General features: G+C 39.5%; 1 protein-coding gene across 2 annotated transcripts; it reads left to right on the top strand.

The window, feature by feature from the left end:
* The first annotated feature begins 6,049 nt into the window (after positions 1-6,049).
* LOC310672175 (uncharacterized protein) lies at positions 6,050-13,213 on the top strand. 2 transcript variants are annotated; one of them, XR_014508445.1, is made up of 5 exons: positions 6,050-7,210; positions 7,311-7,343; positions 7,433-7,459; positions 11,061-11,164; positions 12,989-13,213. XR_014508445.1 is itself a non-coding variant. In XM_083428964.1 (5 exons), the coding sequence occupies exons 1-5, from the start codon at positions 7,115-7,117 to the stop codon at positions 13,109-13,111; spliced, it is 414 nt and encodes a 137-aa protein (XP_083285090.1). In that variant the 5' UTR covers positions 6,050-7,114; the 3' UTR covers positions 13,112-13,213. The 2 variants fall into 2 exon arrangements, 1 of the variants encoding a protein (XP_083285090.1); XM_083428964.1 differs by having other exon boundaries at positions 11,030-11,164.
* The last annotated feature ends 9,269 nt before the right edge of the window (positions 13,214-22,482 follow it).

Here is a 22,482-nt window from a genome sequence, read left to right as displayed (position 1 = left end):
CAGAGGAGTAGTGCATGCAGAATAAGGCTAGGCTGCTGTTTTCAGAATTTCCCCTAGTTAGCCCTTCTTAGCCAAGCAAAAACCAGTTTCTTGATTAGCAGACCTCAGTCTCAGACATTATTTCTCAATTCAGGATATAAGAAGTAAATGAATGCATCAGTTTAGTTGTGACAGGTATCTGATGAGAAAATATAGGAGAGGATAAAGGTTATGGGCGCATCTCGGAGACTAGAGAATTTGAACAAACAGGAAGGGATGGTAAAGGAGTAGACGAAATAAAACTTGCATGATCCCTTTGCTTTACCAAAATAGCTAAGGAACACAGTCTGTAGACAAATCGGGCAACGTAGTGCTTTTCTTTAACAATTGGAATGTTATCTGCTGCTGCAACTAGACAACCAGGGAAAATACTTTGGATAAAATATCACTCTGAAATAAAAATTGCTTTACTATTAGCACTGCAACACAGCTCCACTGAACCCCAAATATACTGTAAATTGTGATCTTTGTTTACATAAGGGGAGTAACTCCCTGTTTATGTAGTTGGAAGCTTCAGCAGCCTTTGTTATGGTGGAACACACTATTCTCTCGGACCATTTATGTGTCAAGAATGGAAGAACAGTATCTCTGTTCTTTTTGCCCAGTAGGACCCAGAGGATGCTCATTGTGGATTATTAACACTGTCACCATGTAACTTAGTATGAACATACTGGTTAAGAACATCTAATCTGGGACTCATATAACCTGATGGATCCTGTCTTCCAACATCATCCCATGCTACACTTGTGTTTGGGAAATCTAGCATGGATCTTTATGCTATCAGTGCACCAGATTAGGACAGTGATACCTATGAACAGGGCACTTACCACTGTTCCCCCTAGCCTATCCCATTGATCGACTTTCCTACTGAGGTGAGGAAAACTTTGCTTGACTGGTTTTGCCAAAGGAATAGTTTCTTTATAATTTCAGTGATCTCTTAAATTATATTTTAACAGACCTGGGGTGGTTAATTTTAGTGGGACGCATTTCGTGTTTTATGTGAACTGCTTTGTACATTTAGGAACCAGACTTTAAAGTGTTTTAATTTAATAAGGGTTGTAACCAATGTGAATCATACTAAGACCAGACCCATTGAAATGAATGGGCAAGATAAACTTAGGTTCATTCATTTCAATGACTCAGAATATAATTTAGCTTGATACAACTCAAGGAATGAAGCCAAATGTTGGAAGGCTCAGGACATACAAAATTAACTACGCATTGTGTGAAGAAGTAGTTTAACTTATGGTGTTTTTAATTTAAATTGAGATTAGACAAATTCATAATATCAATTGTTACTCGACATAATGGCTATTTTGAGTATAATATCAGAAGCAGCAATTCCCTGAATGCCAGATGTTGGGAAGCACACAACACTCACATCATGCCCGTGGGCTTCCCGTAAGCATCTGGTTGGACACTGTGAGAACAGGAAGCTGGATCAGTTGTGCCTTTGAGCTTATCCAGCTAGACTCTTCTTATATTCCTCTGCTGAATTTCTAGATGACAAGTACTTAGAGTCATTAGGGACAGGTCCATATCTCAGGAACCCAGGAAACTGCCTTACAGCGGCTCAGACCCATTCATCCACCTAGCTCAGTATTGTCTATGCTTGTTGGCAGCAGTTCTCCAGGGTTTCAGTTTTTCCTAGCCCTACCTGGTGATGCCAGATATTGAACATGGAACCATCTGCATGGGTTCCACCAATGAGCTGCAGCCCTCCCCTCTTCCATTTCATTTCGCCCTAAGCCCACTTTAAAACCACTCATCAGCATGTTAGATAAGATAGACAACCCTTGTGCATAGATGGCAAATGTCTTTCTCCCACCCTGTCATGAGCTTCCGGGTGAGTTGGGACCCTGCACATACAAGCATTGCAAGCCAGATTTCTTTTTATTGACTTCAAAGTTATTCTAAGGTCTGATGTTCTCCAAGACGGGCCTGTCAATTTCTCAAAGAAAAAGGTGTAAACATTAATCCAAAACTGGAAGCGGTGTTGGTTCACTGAAGATGCAATCGTTAACTGTTCTTCTATGAGCTTACATATCAACTGATGGTCAGTGCCAGTTTAAACTGAATTTCAGAATACAGCACTTCCAAAAGGGAAATCTTTAACTCTTCGTATGTTTATTTTTATCCATCATTTGGAGAAGAAAGAAAATAGGAGAACAAATGACATTTGCAAGGGGTTATTGACCTTTCAGTTTCTCCTGTAGCTTGTATATATGCACAGAGGGAATTCATATTGTCTAGAACATGAAACATGGTATATCCTCAAGTTGTCCATTACAAATCATTGATATAATGGCTGTTTTAGGAATGATGTGTGATGGGAGGAGGGAGGCCATTTTCGTGATCAGTGGAAGTCAAATATCTGCCAGATGCCATGGGGCATATATGCATACTTATATGCCTGGGATATATCCCAAAATATGTCAGGGAACTACTTTTTGTAATAACAAAAATGTAAAACAAACAAACAAACAAAAAAGTACCATTGTGTTGTAACATTACAGGTTTTTACCATTATGGAAATTAGCTCCCTGTGTGAGTTCTTTTGCCTCTAGCTTAGCAGTTGGATTTTTGCTCCAACTTCAGCCATGCTGGCCTTTCACGCATGACATTCTTCAAGCAAGGGCTGGATATTACTAATTTCCTTTAAGAAATCACTTGCAAAATTTGCAGAATTATGATCTAGAGAACTTGGTTCAGATGGGTAGGTTTGTATCTACGTTGTTGGAGCACAATAGGGTTGTCAGCTTTCCTTTGCTTAGGCCACAACGCAGACCTCCCGCCACTGCTGCATCTCCTGTGCTGTTGCACATGGCCGGGGCAGAAGGTGAGCATTAGTAAGATCGCTGAAGCAGCCTGAAGTTGATGCAGTGGCCAGGCCACCATGCAGCTACAGTACCTTGGGATCTAATGAGCTTGGCTGGCTCAACCTTTCCCCTCCCTGCCTCATGAATGCCCCACTTCAGAGCCTTCCAAGAGCAGGCTGCAAACCAATAACACTCTCACCCAGCCACACATTTAGTGATGCCCTCCCTGATGGTGTGATGCTTGCAGCACTCTGTGGGTGGTGGGAGGCCAATATAGCTAGGAGAGCTGGCCAGAGGGACACCTCCATCCAAACCCACACCCACCAAGTGCAAGGTGGGGGTTAGATTGCTCTGTTACTCAGAGTACTGCAGGCATTTGTGAAGATAGACCTAAAGGTACCCCTGCCCGTACGGGCCAGTCTTGACGGACTCTAGGGTTGTGCGCCCATCTCACTCAAAGAGGCCGGGGGTCAGCGCTGTCCGAAGACACTTCCGGGTCACGTGGCCAGCGTGACGAAGCTGCTCTGGCGAGCCAGAGCCGCACACGGAAACACCGTGAAGATAGACCTACCCTATCTTTTAAATTATTTCAAGTTCAAGATAAGAATATAAAGATATATCCTCCTTATCCTCATGCGTTTTGTGCTAGTCCTGCTCAGAGTAGATCCATTTAAGTTAATAGATAAATTAACTTCTGTGTATTAATTTCAGTGGGTTTATTCTGAGTAGAATCTTGGAGCACAAGGCTGCTGTCAGGAGAATTTCAGTACTTTTATCAATATGTTGTTTTACAATTCTTACAAACAATTGCTAGTCACATCTACTAAGCCGAATTTGCTATTCATTTTTGTTTCAAATTGAGATTTATACCACACCCTGCAAGAAAATTATCAGGGTTTGGTATGTATTGATCATTGTCATTGTCCTACAAATAAAGAAGTATGTTTTTGTTTTTACTGCTCCTGTGTTTCTCATGCATAAGGGTAATCCAGAATTGATTAATGGATGGCCTTCCATTTGGATTTATTCATAAAATAAAGAATGGTCTTATCTGCAGTGAGGTACCTTTAAACTTCTGTACACTAAACTGTAGACTTTGTTAGTTATATGCTGCCTATTTTCAGTGTTTTGTTCTTTGAACTTCTAATATAGTTTCTTTAATTTGCTTTTTTATAATCAAATTGTGGCAACATTGTTTTTGCTCTTGCTGTTATTTGATCACAATCACATCTTTTGGGATAGATTTTTTTCTGCCTCTGGTTTTCTACCTGCTCCTTCATTTTCCTCCTCATTCTTCGGTAACTGTTCTTGGATAGATTCCGGTTTGAATTATAAAAAGAAAAAGTATTGCATCTAACAAACATTTCTTGCAATTATGTACTTACATTTCAGAGTAAAAGATAGATAGGTGCTTCCAAGGAGTAATGGCGGGGTGACAATCCTCCCCCTTCTGAAAACCTACAAAAAAATGGAAAGGAACTAATACCAACACCACCCATGGCCCATTTCACTTATTACATTTTCCCAATCTTTATTCACAGAGCTTGCAAGCGTGGCATGTACAAGTACAGTGAAAGGCATAATTCAAAGTGTTGCTTTAAAGCTTGGGAGTGCTGAAAGTGCACCTTCTTATACACCAGGCATCCCCAAACTCGGCCCTCCAGCTGTTTTGGGACTACAATTCCCATCATCCCTGACCACTGGTCCTATTAGCTAGGGATGATGGGAGTTGTAGTCCCAAAACAGCTGGAGAGACGAGTTTGGGGATGCCTGTTCTACACAAACCTACCCAGTTTTTAAGAGCTTCGGAAGCCGCCTTGCTCAATCCCCTCTTCATGCGTTACATGAAGAAAGAGGGAAAGTGGCACGCAGTGATCCCCAAAGCCTGCCTTTGCTTTAGTTTGGCCATCTGAGTTGAGGAAGCATCAGTGCATTTATTTCTTCACATGGAGATTTTGACAGATTCTGGAGCCCTGGGAAATCAAGGCACTAGGATCCTGAGAAGCCTCTTGATCAACACAAAAAGGCTTCCCTGTTGTTAACCAAAAGAGCAGTGCTAGTAGAAGGCATGTTTCATGGGGACAGGGCCAAAAGCTTGGCCATACAGACTCTCCCTGCTCACTTTCTCTCTTTGTAAGTAACACATGGAAAGGGTCTCTGAGGTGCATTTGAATGGGCACTCAAGATAATAAAATAAACAAGGAAAGGAAAGTAGAACAGCAGCATTAACATTCACCATAAAATATAGCACGGGATATAGAAGTCACCCAATGAAACAATTCACCTTGTGTGATAGATTTAAGAATAGCAGTATGTCTATGTCCCGCCATCTTGGAAAGGGAAATTTTAAATCAAAACATATTTGGGAAGGAAAGAAAACCTAGACTAACTTATTGGGAATATATGGTTAATTTTATGAATCTTTTCTAATTCTCCCCTTAAAAGTATTTCTCAGAATCCATTCTTTATTTTTCCTTGTGTTAACTAAACATTTGTAGAGCACTTGTGAGTTTCATTTCTTTTATCTGGGCTTGATCCAGACATATCTTTCTGCAAAACGAAGCGCTCCTTAAATTTGAAGAAGAGAGTCAGAGCATCATTATGACATCATATATTATAAAAAAAGTAGTGAGAAAATCAAGGAAGGATTATTTATTTTTGATTGACTTCCAAGTTGCATCTGATAATATGAAAACAAAAATAGCTAAAATCACCCTGCCTTCAAATTATTCAACAGAGACAGTTAAAATCAGTGGGTAAATTCTTGGAAGTTTAAATCACAAGGATTAACAAGTCAGAGGTTTCTTCTCTTTCCCCTTAATCATTTAACGCACAATAGAAGCACTGACACAACAGATATCAGATAAGTTCACCATTTAAGGTATTCCAGTTAAGGGATGTAACTTTAAAATTAATAATAATAATAATAATAATTTATTATTTATACCCCACCCATCTGGCTGGGCTTCCCCAGCCACTCTAGGCGGCTTTCAATAAAATATTAAAATACAGTAATGCATCTAACATTAAAAGCTTCCCTAAACAGGGAATTCAGATAATATTGTTACCAGTTTGAGTGACCCAACTACATTATTGGCTACTCCTGTTAAGATTATACTAGGCCCTGCTTGCGGATTTATGCATTAAAAAGGTACAAACAACACACTCACAACAGGAACTTCTTCAGGGATAAAGGCGGGTTCCTTGCTCCACCCCAGGAAAGCTGCTCAGTCTTGTAGGCGAGAAGCAAGCATAGAAACAGGGAGACATGGACAGAAAGAGGGAGGTATTCTCCTTGCAACAACTCTATGGGTGTCAAACAGAGCTTTAAACAAGATAAATGCTATAAAGAGATAATGTGAAGAAGGCAAAAGGAGCAGAGGATGATGAATTTTGTCTTCAAGTTATTTTTCATTTGGCATGTCTCGCAAGCCTAGCAACTTGACGGATTACGGATTTTCAAAATTTATAAAAATGCGACATGCATAGAATGCCTTATCCATAGGCGAGAGAAGACAGGTTCTGCAACTTGCACAGCCCAGCAAATTCAGGGTGGAAAGGTAAGTATATTAGAAGCAAGACGAACCAATTGTTCTGCAATTATATAGGCTCATTTTGACCAACCTGCTTCGTCACTTACTCAGGTACTGTGTATAGTGAGCACCTTGTCAATTTATCATAGTGGTATATATCAAGTTTTGGGACCTAATATGTAATCCAAGGTCTTCAACACAGCACTTGCAAGCTTCTGTGATATTAATTCAAGGTGCAGTTTTGCCAAGCAGAGTAAGAGAACAAGAGTTCTTCTGTTGTGATCATAAGAAAATTCCATGATGTTGTAGGACACATTTTGGAATCAAGCAAAATGCTGTATCTTCAGAATACATGCAACAGTTTTTCAATATTGGGTGGAAGTTTCAACTGGAAGAATCTACTAAGTACGGAAAATGCACCTACTTTCATCAAGATTATACACTGATGGCTTCCTATGGTGACATTATTCAATCATAGTCAATTTTATCACCGTGTTAAAAGTTAAATAAAATTTTCCCTGTCTGAAGGAAAACCACAAACACGGATGACTCATTTCCAAATTTACTAGCACTAAAATGTACCGTTAGCTTAGAAGAAGTGGAAATGGCTACTGAGTTTCGGTTCTGAGACGAGTCTTTTCCCCACTTCTTGTGAAAAACGGAATTTTGATCAAATCGCAATTTAAAGGAGTCTCTCTAGCAACTTTGCTGGCATCAAACAGAATGAACTCCACAATGCTGTCTTATGTCGCTTTTTGTTGTTGGAACATAGTGAACCAGTGCAATGTCAATGAGTTCAGAAATAAAATAATTAGCCTTGTAAGTATATACATCTTAATATTATTTTTAGATTACCATTATTTTCTATTTATAAAATGATCATAGTTATAATAAAATTGTTATAATATTGTCATTTCAGAATAACAGTAAAACCTGCCTGAACAGAGAATTTGTAAGTGTACAAGTCTTTTTTTGCAAATATTATTTTTACAAATATTTGAGCCATGCTGATCTAATGCTGATTTTTCTCCACCTTTTCAGGTAAACTTACATCTTCCTACTAAGTGGGCAAGAAAACAATTCAGACACTTAAATTACAAAAACCTTGGAAGATTGAAGCCCTTGACTTATATGCATTGTTCCTCTTAACAATTTATTATCACCTGTTTAAAATTCTTGCAAGAATGAACAAGTTAATACCAATAATGTTATTAACATGTCTATTCGGAATTGTTATTAATTAGCAGGAGGTGAGAATGTTGTTCCCAGATTAGTTTAAAAGGTGTAAGAGCATTTTAAAAAAATATAATATGTGTAAGAGTGTCGTCGTCATCATCATCATCTTAAATAAACATAAAACTTAACTGGTTAGACCTAGATTTCATCTTCCACAAACAGAAATACTTATTCTGTTTCACAGAATGCTTTTGATCTAGCAGAAGAATGCTGCTGATGGAGAGGGGTAGATGATAGCTGTCAATTTCCCCATTTCCCTTGGAGCCTCAAACAACACCTCCCACACCGCTCCAGAGACCCCACACTGCCGCTCTGAGGTTGTTTCCACTGGCAGAAGTGAACTCTAGATCCAACTTAATAAGACAGACCACCTCCCAACAAATTATTTTATTTATTTATTTTTAAATTTTCTATACCGTCCTATACCCGAGGTCTCAAGGCGGTTCACATAAATTTATACAAACATTGATATACCACTATTCATTTAAAAAAATGAGAGTGGTTTACAACATAAAACCATACCATTAAAACCAGTAAACACCAATAAAAATTATCGGCAACTTAGATATGTTAAACAGACTGCATGCACTGACTCTACTTTCAACATATACTGTACATCTACAGTATACATTCGTGTTGATTTTTTTAATATATGAAAGTGGAAGCAATGGATTCATTAGATTTCTTTTCCAGACAGTTGTTGCAAAAAAAAAAACCCACAAAAAACCATTATCTGGATCTGCTAACAAACTATATCAAAATCATCACCTTTCTTGAAATTGCAAGGATGAAATTTGCAAATGAAATTTGAACAGGTTATAAATTTTGGGTTATGAAAAGTTTAAAACAAAGGGGTCTTAAGAAGTGAAATGTGGCCCAATGGCTTTTGTTGATCTTACCAGCATGAAAAGTGCATGGTTCTGAAATGTGAAATATGCATCAAAGTGAATAAACTAGAAACTGTGTCAGTTTTTAAGTTTCACAGAAATCAACAGTGCTGAACTCCTCTCATGAATCATACTGTATCATTTTTGTAACATATATATGTTTCAATATATCGAAAAAACTACAGCCAAAAATGCATAAAACATGAAACAAAATTCCCTCTTGCTCCCTACAAATGAAGGGGGGAAATCTAATATTTACAAGAAAACTGTTGGATTTTGTCAACCTGTCATACATTTTAAAAAAATAATCTCTGAGTGACAAAGGACTAGACCATGTTTTTCAAATGGATTCTCAAAAGTATCTGTTATTTCGAAATTATTTTTTTAGTTTGACTAATTCAGATTTAGAACTATACAACTGTTTTCGGTTTTGGTAAAGAAGCTTTAAATGCTCTCTTGAAATCATTTTAAGTACTGCATTAAACTGAAGACTTGTAGGTAAAATGACATAACTCTTAATTTCAAAATATTCACCAGAGCTTTTTTTAAAAACCAAACATACTAGGTTTGGATGTGAACCATTCCCCCTGCTATGCCTTGAGAACTGCATTCAACAGATGCACAATCTCATCCTATGCAAGTATTTAATTGGAAATAAGATCCATTGGGTTCAATGGGGTTTACTGCTAAGTAATTATGCAGATGGTTTCAACCCTAGAGGCTAGGCTTTTAAAAACATTTTTATGGCAAGCAGATGGTCCACTCTGTTCTAAGACCATTTTCTCATGAAGGAACCGTAGAGCGCTGTTTATCGGACTGGAAATGTTATATGGGATAAGTGCATGAACGATCCAGTGTCTGCTGATCACCTACCTCCTTCTTGGAAACAGAAAGTCCTTCTCCAATGTTTATAAGACCGGCATAGCTTAGTTTATTTTGGGAGTTTGTTGCCTGACTGAACAAATACCTGGGAGCCCAATTTAAAGACATATAAATTGGCATAATTTGAGATTTTCAGAATAAAACTTAGGTGGCCCCTAGGTGACCTATGCACTTTTACGTTAAGTATATTAGACATCCAATATATATATATATATATATATATTGCATATATTGCATATATATATATATATATATATATATATGCAACAGCATTTAACAATCTGTCTCCCTTACACTTCAGACCAGATAATTTTATGTTCTTACATATCTGGTTTCCCTGTGCCCTTTAAAATTTATAGAAATAAAGATCAGGCCAGGCCGGGTGAAGGCTATAATTAGTTATGACATCAAAACCCATAACTGGTCAGTTCAGAAGTCAAATTTGAACAATTCAAAAAACTACTAAGTGGCTGACTTGGTTGCAACAGCAAGGTCCCATCTGCATTCCAAGGTTAGGCACAGCACACTTCTGTTGTGGTTTTTTTTAAAGTAACCGGTCTAAAAGTGGCTACCACAGGGAAGCAAGGGGTCTATGATGGAGAAATTGAACACAAAGCACGTAACCTGGACATAAACACATTTAAAATGTGAAGAATCCTCTCAGCGGGCAATAGCACGTCATCAAGAAAACCTGTTGTTCTGTGGGACTTTCTCTACCCTGATTTTTAGCTGTGCCACCACTCTATCAATCTCGATTAGTAGTACTGGCACTGAGTACTGCCTAGAGAGTGACAGCTCATCATAAAGCGGGAGGCACAGCAGTGATTTCAAGTGCATGGACTGGACCCCAGCAGTAGCCACAAGCCGGAGCCAGAAGTCACTTTTTAAAAACAGGAAGATAAAAATAAATAAAAGTTACAGCAGGCACCCCCAAACTCGGCCCTCCAGATGTTTTGGGGATTATCCCATTATCCCTGACCACTGGTCCTGTAAGCTAGGGATGATGGGAGTTGTAGTCCCAAAACATCTGGAGGGCCGGGTTTTGGGATGCCTGAGTTATAGGATCTGTTAAAAGTTCAACCAAGATGATGCTGCAAGAAATAAATGGGGAGACAATTATGAGTTCCAACAGAGCCCATCACAGTGGGTTACGCCTCCACTCACTTAACCATTAAGGATGGCTTCCATTCCATTGCTGAAATATAAACACACACTAATAATACATTTGACCATGAATGACAATGTTAGCAATAAAATTGTAGTTTTATATTATGAGAAGTATGCCACAATTTCTAATCCAATATATGCATATTTCAAGTCCTAATCATAGTTTTATGCAGTGCTTTTTTCAGTGGGGGGATGCAGGGTGACGCATACCCCTAAACATTTTGTGAATCTTTTTACTTTTGACCATTTACTGTGTTTATTTTTCCCAATTTGAACTATAAAATGGTGAGATTACCCCTAAACTTTTTTTTAGAAAAAAAGCCCTGGTTTTATGCCATTTTCTAATATAAAGGATGCGGTTATTACTCTATTTTATATTCTGTTAGCAGAACAGTATGTTTTACACAGTTGTCATTGTTATAAGTGCAGTTGGTTTTGATGTTAAAACAGTACTTATGTTTCTCAGACTGGTTGTAAATGGTCATGTCTTGATAAAGGATTTGAAGCTATTCAGAATCTGAAGCCAAATTCCAGGTGTGCCAAGAAGATTAAGGGCCTTAATAAACGCTATACACAAATCAAGAGGAAACAGGCATGCAAGGTAGGTGGTGTATTCCTATAAATATAAAAGACATACAAGAATTTATATATTTATAATGCTTAACAAACACAGCTACATTATCATGCGCCATTTGTATTTCTAAGTCTTGCCCTTATATCTTTCTAATTTCTATTTAGTTCTACACTTATTAGCAGTTCATACAATTCTGCGACAGTATGAAATCTGGATCTCTGTATTAATTTCTCAAATGGGATTAATTTTCTAGTTATTTTTTCTTTTAATAGCTTTTTTTTACTGAAGAAGTAACATTTAAGAGGTTTTGTCATAGTAGTAAACTGAAGACAGTAAACGGTACAAAAATAAAAGCCACCCAGGAAATGGCCTCTTCAGAAGTGGCTCCCCCAGTTAGCCTTCTCAGACGGGCTCACCTAGTGTCATATTTGTGGTATTTTCAGCATGAGGTAAAGACTTTTCTGTTCACCCAGACCTTTTACATATTTAAGGAATCTGGGTGTCTGTTTTTTAAAATCTATTTTAATTTTAAACTTCTAAAAGCGTAAAAGAAATCTATTATCTTAATAACTAGCATCCTAAGGAAAGCCCACATGAATTCCAGAACAGTGAGATAGTCACCAATAATGCCTGTTCATATGGTTTTGAAATTTATTTTCAAAAATTTATTTTTAATATTTTCTGCATCTCCAAATTAACTTAATTTGTTAAGTTGAGAAACATGGTGTTCTCAATATGTTTGAGACACTGTAGTGGGGGAAAAGGAGTGTGATGGTCTGTCATGATGAGCGTGTGAAGTCCTGGCTTCACCATCAAACTACTGGTTGCAATAAGATGCTAAATACAGTATAGGGGATTTATGTAAATTGAAAGTGGTAAAATCACCATGGTGGGCAAAGGGAAAGCCACTCTGATAAAACTACCTGAAACAACTCTTCCACACTTGCCATCAATGCAGCAGCTTGGTCCTATTATTCACTCAGAAGCAAGCACCAGGAAGTTCAGTGGAACTTATTCTCAGGTAAATGTGGAAAGAATAACAACCTGTTGTTTTACCTATCATAAACCCCAGGGACCATTTTATTCGCTGTCTTCAGAGAAAGAATGTCCCTTTATAGGGAAGTTTTTAATATTTGATGTTTTATTGTGTTTTTCATATTTTGCTGGAAGCTGCCCTGAGTGGCTGGGGCAACCCAATCAGATGGACGGCATTATTTATTATTATTATTATTATTATTATTATTATTATTATTATTATCCTGTGTATGCCTAGTGATTATCCAGTTTTCCAAACACCAAAATCATGCACAGAGTGAGCAATTGTATATTTCCTTTTCCAAAATACAGTACTTCAGAATGCTTCACATCCTTTCAACATCTCTACAAAGCTGTCTCATGTTACCAACAACATAGTTCAGATGGGGACTATGACTGAAAAATGTGACCTAAATCCACTTGATGCCTGTTTTCTCTACATCCATGGCTCGAAAGTAGTGCACACACAATGTTAGCCACAATCTATATCGAGCCTGTCATTTCTTATGAAATGATGCATTTTGCATCTTTTCCCCAACTCGTTTCGATCAGAATTGAGAAAAAAATGCTCTAGGTATGTTTTAAGCTGTACCCAGTTTTGGAAAGATTGTGGGTGGGCCAAGAGAAGAACCTGGGAACTTCCTGACTGATAATCAAAGGCATTCATCACTACATCACACTATTTCTGTTCTCTTTCGCTAAGCCAGGAAGGGAAAGTAAAAAGCACTTGAATTTCCGTGTGCAATAAATCTGTCCTTTAAACTTGCTTGATAAAATGTACTAGACCATTCATCATGTTTTTTTCCCCTTCCACAGCCTGTAATCTGCAACGCAATGTGTGACAACTCCACTAGCGGAGATACGGGGAAATTTTTCAGTGAGGCTATAGAACATCTTCAAGCAGTAACACGGGAGAACATGAGGTTGATCTCAAATTAGCATTTACTGTATTTGACACATATGGCCTTACCTTTCAGTAACTTTCTGTAAAACCACAGATCTGCATATACGTGTGCAGAGAATAAAGATTTTCATATGTTAGCTTTTTACTCCTTTTTTTTTTTCCAAATTATTGTGCCAAGAGCTTTCTCAGTAAACAGGCCTAGGATATGCCAGGTAACTTGCATATTGAGCTTTCATCACGATCTCTTTGCAAAAGTTTGAGGACCTTGTTGAAAATAATCAATTTGCACAATGACACTCTTCTCTAATGAGAAACCCTATTTTAAAGGGCATTTCTTGACTAAGAGTTTCACAACCTGATGCTTCCAGGCAATGCCTGGAGCAGAGGTCTCCAAACTTTCCTTGCCTTGGGCCAGTGTCTCCAGGGATGATTGCACGGTGGGCCAGAGGACAGGAGAGCGTGTGCCAGTACACGCGCACACATGCTATTTCTGGCACACTTCCAGGTCGGAGGAGGCCAATGCGCATGCGCACAAGCTATTTCCAGTTCTCCTCCACCCTGGAAGTGGCTCCCCATGCTGCGCCACGCCGCGCCGGAAAGAGGGGGAGTGGTGGGCAGTGGTGGGGGTCGCCGCAGGCCAGATAAACAAGTCCCTCAGGCCTTATCCGGCCCCCGAGCCATAGGTTGGTGACCCCTGGCCTGGAGTTTACCTGGATTGCAAGTACACAATAAGCCAAACTCCACATGGGGCAGAATTCAACTTAGTGCTAAGAATATACTGTCAACACAAGCATTTTTTATTGCCCAACAGAATGATCTCCCTCTTCTTCCCAGTGCACTGATCTGGGGATTCTCCAAACTCTCCAGAGCAGATTTGGGGGCGAAACGGAGGGTGAGGTGAGCAGGGGGAGCCCTGTTGCACTAGCACCTTGAACTGCCTTCTGCTAGTGGAATGGGTACTTGGATCTGGACCCAAACATTTTATTCATAATGTTTCATATCCTCCAACATTCCTCAGATGAAAATAGGGACATTTCTCACACACACCAATTCCCCCCCCCTTCTGCTAGTGCAATGGGTACTTGGATCAGCATTTTATTCATGTTTCATATCCTCCAACATTCCTCAGATGAAAATAGGGACATTTCTCACACACACCAATTCCCCCCCCCCCCCCCGGTCTACAGAGCATTTCCTATCAGAAGTGCTACCATCACTACATCACTGGGACACAGCACAAACACCCTCCAGCACAAACTCCTTAATCCCGATTTTATTTTTATTCTGTGGCGTCTGTCCCAAATCAAAACTCTGATAACCCAATGCTTGTGAATTCATCGCCCAGATAACACTGCTCATAAAGTTCAGCATAACACATTCTATGAAGCCTTTACAGGATGGATCAAATAGGGCATCTACAGGGTCCTGCCTGGTGCCGAAATCAGGCTTGAAAAAACCCTTGTAACTGTTGCCAATAGGAGGTTTTTTCCAGTCCTAATTGTGACACAAGGAGGCAATATGGGTGGGTTAAAACTGGGGAGAATTAATTCCCCTCCACCAAAAATTCACCTCTTCCACTATTAGGTTTGAACAAAGCATTCTAATGCAGCCAATAGAAGACTTTGTTCAACCCTCACTGCAATCAAGGTGTTTCAGTGTGTGCAATTTAGGAGGTTATTACTAGGAGCAGTGGCGTAGCGTGGGTTGTCAGCACCTGGGGCAAGGCAAGTAATTTGCGCCCCCTAACCTGGGGCAAGGCAAGTAATTTGCACCCCCCCCCACTGCACTGTCCCTCCCCCAGATAGTCCCTCGCTCTCTCTCCGCACCGCACCGCACGCCTGGCACCCTCCCCTCCACAGTGGGCGGCGACCCTGCGGCTTGGATCGGATTCGCACAGGCAGCACTGCAGTGAGAGAGAGTGAGTGAGCCAGGTAGGGACAGAGAGCTGCGAGTGCGAGCGCACCCCCCCCCCCAGATGTTGCGCCCGGTGCGGCCGGCACCCCCTGCACCCCCCACGCTACACCACTGACTAGGAAAGCAAGAACTAACTCTTCCTTCCCCAGCTGCCACCGACACCAAAACTGCCCTTCTCTCACTGCAATTAGGCTCAAAGAAGTCCTCCTATCACCTACAACAGAACACTTTTTTCAAGCCAAATTGCTGCCAGAGATGTGTGTGCACATGTGACTGTGGTGCACATGTGCACAGTTGCATGTGTTGGGTTGTGCACATACATGGTGTCTATGACTGTGGAATGTTCTGTTTTTGTTTGCCGGCTATCCAGGGTCAAAAGTCTCTTTGGACTCTCCAATAGGTTCAAAGGCATACATAACTTGGATACACTTTGCTATCTACTGTTGATCAAAGCAAAGTTGCAATTCAAGGCAGACTAGACTATTTGCAGCAGTCAAACCTATCGTCATGCAGTCAGCTGCTGCTTACAATTGTGGAGTTTTCTTTAGGGTAAAAAATTGCTAAGATTCTACAAGGCAAACTGAGTTTTGCAAGATCTGCTAGATAGATTAAGTGAACAGGAACAATGGTGCTAAAACATATTTTCAACGAAAACAAACCATCTGTTATCTTGATGTTACAAACCTTTATGGATTATTCAGCATTTGTCATGCTACTGATTCTGACATTTCCCAAGATAAGACTAATCTCTCCTTTTTTAAACCAAGTATAAACAAAGGTTGGCTTGACTTGCATCACTTAATCTCCCGGAACTCTTTTGTTTTTCTTCGTTCCGATTGTACATCCTCTTTTGCAAAATATGTGTAACTCGGCAATTTTCTGTAGGATCATTTTGAAATGGATCTTTGGGTGTGGGTCTCTTTTCACAGGATCAGTGCCCGCTGAAAGTTCAGGGCTGACAGAAGCAAGGATAAACCATTCAGCTGGAAGTGTAACCTAAAGGCAAAGTTGGTATAAGGAATGAAGCATCAGAGCATCAACTACGGTACCTTTGTGTTCATTTTAATAAGTTAAGAGTTATTAAACTCTTCATATTATGTTTGAACAAAGCAGTGCAAATGCGAATTGTGACACATATTGGGAATTACCCAAAACTGAAGATTCACTGAGACAACAGACTTCCAAGCATGCAATGGAGATTCTTTTTTTGGTTCTCTGCAGCTCCCCATGCCCCTCAAAATCAGTTTTGGAGGGGTGGTCCACCCCTTGGGGGGCACGCAAAGAAGGAGAGGAAATGCAAATGCTCTTGTGCTAGCAGAATCCTGGATACCACTCATTATTTCTTGACACCCGCACCACCAGCAAAACTAGCTATACATAAATTATCAGTTTCCTTCAAATGTTTTATGTTACGTTGCCCTATGGTTAAGCTGCCGTGGTCTTGGGCTTTTAAGCTTCACTGATTCCAATTTACCAAACTTTTCTGATAGTTTTCTCGTGAACATCCAATAGGACCAGCAGTTCCTATAGTAGGCTGGGAGTGGATGTCTGGAATATCTAAACAAGCACCAGTCCATGCCAACAAAACATCCAAGACCACCCAAAGGGCATTTGGTAAGAACCTGAGCGGCTTGCCCAAAGGAGACATGCTTCAGGAGTATTTTGGAAACTATAAACAAGAGATGAATGAAACAAGAATGTCCTTAAGGCAACTGACGTTGGATAATGAGAATCAATCTACTAACTTGTTAGTACCTGCTGTTTTGACACTGTTCTTTCCCTAAATGCCCTCTGGTCTCTTCCCAGAGAAAACTTTTAATCACTTGAGACGCTTACAACATCCCATCTTACATGAGCCAGAAAAAAAGGAATCTAGAGGAGGTCTTGACACACAGGGCTTGGTTCTTCATAGCTAAAAGAGCAAAGTAACCATAATAGTTTACAAAAGCCCCTGGCTCTTGAAGTAGAGAACCCCTCCCTATGAAGACACAAAGCTCATTTTTTCTAGTAGTCTACTAAGAGGCAAAACACTGAAAGATGGAACTGTTGCTAGCATTTTAAACAGTTATAGGGTTCTTTCTGCCACTTGGGTATAACGAAGTATCTGAATCCCCTCCGACTGCCTCCTTGATCATAGGATGGTGAGGATAGTCATCTTCCCTTCCCTTTAAAAATACATAGAGCTGAAGAAGGAAGTTGGAAGCGTGACACTCCTTCCCACTTCCTACTTCAGCTCTATGCACTTTTTGAGGCTCAGATTCATTTTATTGAAGTGTCCAGAGAGTGGCACCCATGGGAACGAGCAGTATAAACTTCATATTTTGTGCAGTGAGACTTCAACTTTCTCTCTCCCACCCTGCAGCCCTCCACACATCCTCAAAATCTGCTCTGGGTGGGTGGGGGACTCTTTGGAGCAGATTTTGGGAGTGTGGGGAGGAGTGGAAGGTGAAGCCCATTTCAGAAACGGAAGTCCTATTTGCAAATGGTCTGCTTTGCGAATGGTAAACTGTATGAGTGGGCAAATATTGGAAGTTTGCTTCGAACCGAGGCCTGAGAGTTGCAACGTATGGCTGGTCTTCAGCTGGCGATCTGCCAAGTAGCAGACTGAGACCGTTACAAAAGAGGTGACTGTGTGTCCCGTAAGTCTTCCATTATTTTACTTGGTCTTATAAACTTATCATTAATTTGCATGGATCAGATACATTACCATCATTGAAAGAGAGTTGTTTACAACCCAGTAGTGTTCCCATCTCAGTGACCAGTCCCAGTCTGCAGCCTGATATTCCTCAAGGGAAGGATCAGCTCTGGGTTTCAAATGCTTTGGCGAGCTATGTGCTTTACGTGCAAAGAGAAGGGAGTCCCCATGTCAGGTCCCAGTGTTATGTTCCAACAGCTTGCGTACCATACACATGCAACATTGACATCTGCTGGATAATGCCAGTCACAGCATCCTTTCCTTAGCCAAGGTCATTATAATTCCATAACTTTTTCCTGTACAGCATTAGCAATCTTAATGTGCTAAAAAAAGGAGTGGAAGCTTTCTGTGATAACTGAGAATTCAGCTCAACATTACAGGTGAAATAATATGACATCCAGGCAAGGTTTTCTGGCTCTAGTACAAAACATAATAATGATAATGATTATTATTATTATTAATAATACCCTGCCCATCTAGCTAGGTTTCCCCAGCCACTCTGGGCAGCTCCCAACAGAATTAATGATCATAATAATTTAAAAAATGATAAAACATCAGACATTAAAAACTTCCCCAAACAGGGCTGCCTTCAGATGTCGTCTAAAAGTCAGATAGTTGTTTATTTCCTTGACATCTGATAGGACGGTATTCCACAGGGCGCGCGCCACTACTGAGAAGGCCCTCTGCCTTAGAAGAATATGTAAGTCTAACGGCAAACACTATTTATAAGGATATTGGCATGTCTTGCTACAGTGCATAATGTGGTAGTACCCTCTTGTGGCCTGCCACAGCACTGCTGCTTCTTAAACATGAATTGTTTCCAGTCGCAATCAGGGCGTATGGGAATGGGAGTTTGAAAGAAACCTTTTCATCATTACGTATTTGGTCCTCTAAAAGTCACAGGACCACCTTCTATCGTATACAGTGGTACCTCGGGTTACATATGCTTCAGGTTACATACGCTTCAGGTTACAGACTCCGCTAACCCAGAAATAGTGCTTCAGGTTAAGAACTTTGCTTCAGGATGAGAACAGAAATCGTGCTCTGGCGGCACGGTGGCAGCGGGAGGCCCCATTAGCTAAAGTGGTGCTTCAGGTTAAGAACAGTTTCAGGTTAAGTATGGACCTCCGGAACGAATTAAGTACTTAACCCGAGGTACCACTGTATACTAATGGCAAATTCATTCCAAGCTCCAGTCATCATGCAGCCAGTGGTACCAACCACTAACCACACACAAGAGGGAAGTATCAGAAGATTTAAGGGAACATCAAGGTTTGCAAAAGTACCACGTCACATGTCGACTGAGCTTGCTTGCTCAGATGCAAGGGAACGTTGAGTGTCCATCGAGGGCAAAAATCTGGAGGAAACCTGAGGGAAGTGGGAATGCAATGGTGTATCCTAGAAGCAATATAATATGTTTTGTGAGAGGAAGGGGAAACTCTACAAAGCGGTACCTCGGGTTAAGTACTTAATTCGTTCCGGAGGTCTGTTCTTAACCTGAAACTGTTCTTAACCTGAAGCACCACTTTAGCTAATGGGGCCTCCTGCTGCCGCCGCACCGCCAGAGCCTGATTTCTGTTCTTATCCTGAAGCACAATTTCTGGGTTAGTGGAATGCGTAACCTGAAGCATATGTAACTGTAACGTGGCTCTGTCCAGCATTTCATTCCACTTTGTCTGGGTTCTGACTGATCGATTTATGAGTAATCCAGAGGCAATAAAGTTGCAATTAAGTCTGCTTCCCATTTCTCCCACTGAGGTGGCCTGATAGTTATCGGAAGAGGAAGGATTCAGATTATGTGACTTGTATGTAAAAGGTAATCCAATTACATTACAGAAATATAGGGACACAGACTCTTAGCTGGCTGAGGATTTATCAATTCCAGCACGTATTGGCTAGTCAAAGCCACTTGTAGGATTTCAAAGGATGTTTATTAGTCCAGAGTAATAAGAATAGAAGGATGGGATCTGCTCTCTGTACAGACTGGAAGTGCCCAGTAGACTTTTACTGGGATTGAAATGAGAGAAAAAGCAGCTTTTACTGAAAATTAGTAGGACAATTTATGACTATCTAAACCATATAAATTAGTATCCACTAATATAAAGGAATACTCATTAAAAATTAAACACGGAGGGCACTATACTTTGGCACAGATTTATAAAAAAACATCTGAACACCCCTTGTGGGGTCAATTCAGCAGAATACTGGCACAGGGGCCCAGTCCAGGTCTGGAACATCTGTCTTCAAAATAAAAGCAGTCAGATTGAGCACACTTACTTAAAGACATGAATGAGGTAACAGTGTAGTTTGGCACTTATCATAAGACTTTTAGTGATAGCCTGGGTAAGTGGTTTGTTTTTAAAATCTGTATCTTGCCACGTGGCAATAAAAATACTCAGGGTTGTTAACAAAACATAAAACCCATAACAGCAAATCTGTAAAAATTCAATATACGGTATTAAAACAATTCAACATAATGAAATGGGCAGAAAGACTATGTGTTGAATTATCAACAATCTAACATTTTCAAAAACTCCCAATAACATTTGTTTCAAAACAGTTCCGGAATACAATTAATTTCCATTTGGTTGTGGGAGTGAGATGGTCTTCACACATTTTCTACAAGAAGGCCTGATGAATGTCTCTAGGTTGGAGTTCCGCAATATGGATGACAATATCAAAAAAGCCCTGGCCCTCAGGCCTAAGGTCAGGGGGGGAAATGTGACTAGAAATTAACCAGAACCCAGTGAAGTTCTTTCATGATGATGGTTCCTGTGCCTTATACCCCAAAACAAAATACCAACAGAATTTTATTATTATTATTTATGTATTTATTAAATTTGAATACTACCTTTTATCCACAAATCTCAGAGATGTAATTATTTTATTTTTGCTGTTCATTATTTTGGAGAAGGAAAACAATTGCTATTACAGCTACTGTGTATACAATGATATAGGGAGTTAGAAAATATGGGAAATATGAGTGTTTACCTTTTTCGTAACACAGTTTCTATTCATTTTCTTCTTTAAAATGTTTAACATGGTTGCACTGAAATGCAACAATTACATAAAAATAAAAATAAAACAAGAAACACTCAGATAAATGTTTCTGTATATATTAGCCAAGTTGTAGCAAAATGTAAATACCAAAATTATTACAATTATTACAGATATGAAACGATGCATAGTAATGTGTATTGCTTAGATTGGTGGCCATAAATAAAAGGCATTTTGTATCCATTAGAATTTAAAGGAAGAGGAGAGGGAGGGGAAAGGGGAAATAAAAGGAAAGATGTTCTTCATGCATGCCAGACTGTGCTGTAAACTATGGGTATTGTTCTACCATATGCAGGACTATTTCTGTAATCAATAAATCCATATCACTGCATAAAATTTGTGTTTCTTTTGGCCTTTTGCTACTTTTAAATTATTGTGTCAGTTTTTTCCAATAATGCTGTTTGTCAGATTACATTATGCCATTGGTCCATAGTTAACAATTGTAATGATTTCCATGTCCTGGCAATAGTTGTTCCTGCAAGGGTTAATAGATGTGTTGTGAGTTCTGTTTCCAACATCTTATGTCCATATTTGTTGTTTCCCATCCCTTCATATAATTTGTCTGATACACAGTAATTTGTTTAAATTATAATACAAATGTATCCCTGTCGTGTTTTATGACTTCCCTGATACTGTAGGTGAGCTGGAACTGGTCTGTGACTGAAATAATAAATTCATTCAATGATAAGTAACTTGAATGCCTAAGTATCTGAAGCTTTTTTCTCACTATTGGGATTTGTAATATTTTGGAAGCTTCCTGAAGTTGTGGGGGAATATGAAAGAATATTATTTCCAATTCTTGAAGATTTACCTTAAGTCCAGAGACATTTAAAAAGGTCTCTGATTCTATACTCAATAACCTTCCAGTGTTAAGCGAGTCTGATGCAGATAAAACAAGACTGTTGGCATAAAACCCCAGAATGCATTCGGTTCCATTGATAGTTACACCATATCCTGCCAGAATTTGGCATAATCTCATTGCCAGTGGTTCTATAATTAGAGCAAATAATGGGCAAACTTGTTTTGTCTCACGGCTAAGTTGACATGAGTATTTATTTTGTACTGAAGCTAGGTGTACCATTGAGTAGGGTTGTGCTAAATAATGGGAATGTGTCTTTTAATAATTTCAGGAAAATATTTGGCAAGCCTAGTTTCTGTCACTGTTGAAATTATGTGACAATAGATTTCTATACTATTCTAAGTTCAAAAAGCTTATTTCATGCACTACATGCTGTTTGTCTTATCAGTCTTACCTATTTTTAAACAGGTTGAAAGAACCCATGGCATGGATGAACTAGCATTTTATTTATAGAACTGATGTTACATCATGCTGACACATCATGCTGACCCTTTTCTTTAAAACTGCCTATATTTTTTTGTAAGCAACACAAAATTTCCTTGAAGGCTGGGAAGTACAGACATATGTCTTGACTCTCTTTATGATGCAGTTTTTTTATATAGAAACCCCCCAGAGATATAATTCCTCTTTTCAAAAAATAAAGAACTAAATAAATTGCCAAGACCCACTAAAGAACATTGCATGGCACACAGCCCTGAACACTGCTGGTGACTAACAGAACAACTAGCCAGCCTTCATGAATGTTGACATACTAACCTACTTTGAAGGTATTAATGCTGCTACCACTTCTGTCTCCTTGGCAATTTCACCTCATTAGAACTGCACCATCTAATTATGATAAGACCATTTATTTCAATTTTAAAGAATGAGAATGGTGTTCT

This window comes from Podarcis tiliguerta, assembly GCF_965153285.1.
Source record: "Podarcis tiliguerta genome assembly, chromosome: 2".
Lineage (NCBI taxonomy): Eukaryota > Metazoa > Chordata > Lepidosauria > Squamata > Lacertidae > Podarcis > Podarcis tiliguerta.
Note: the sequence above shows the minus strand (reverse complement) of the source record. Positions and strands in the feature narration are given on the sequence as shown.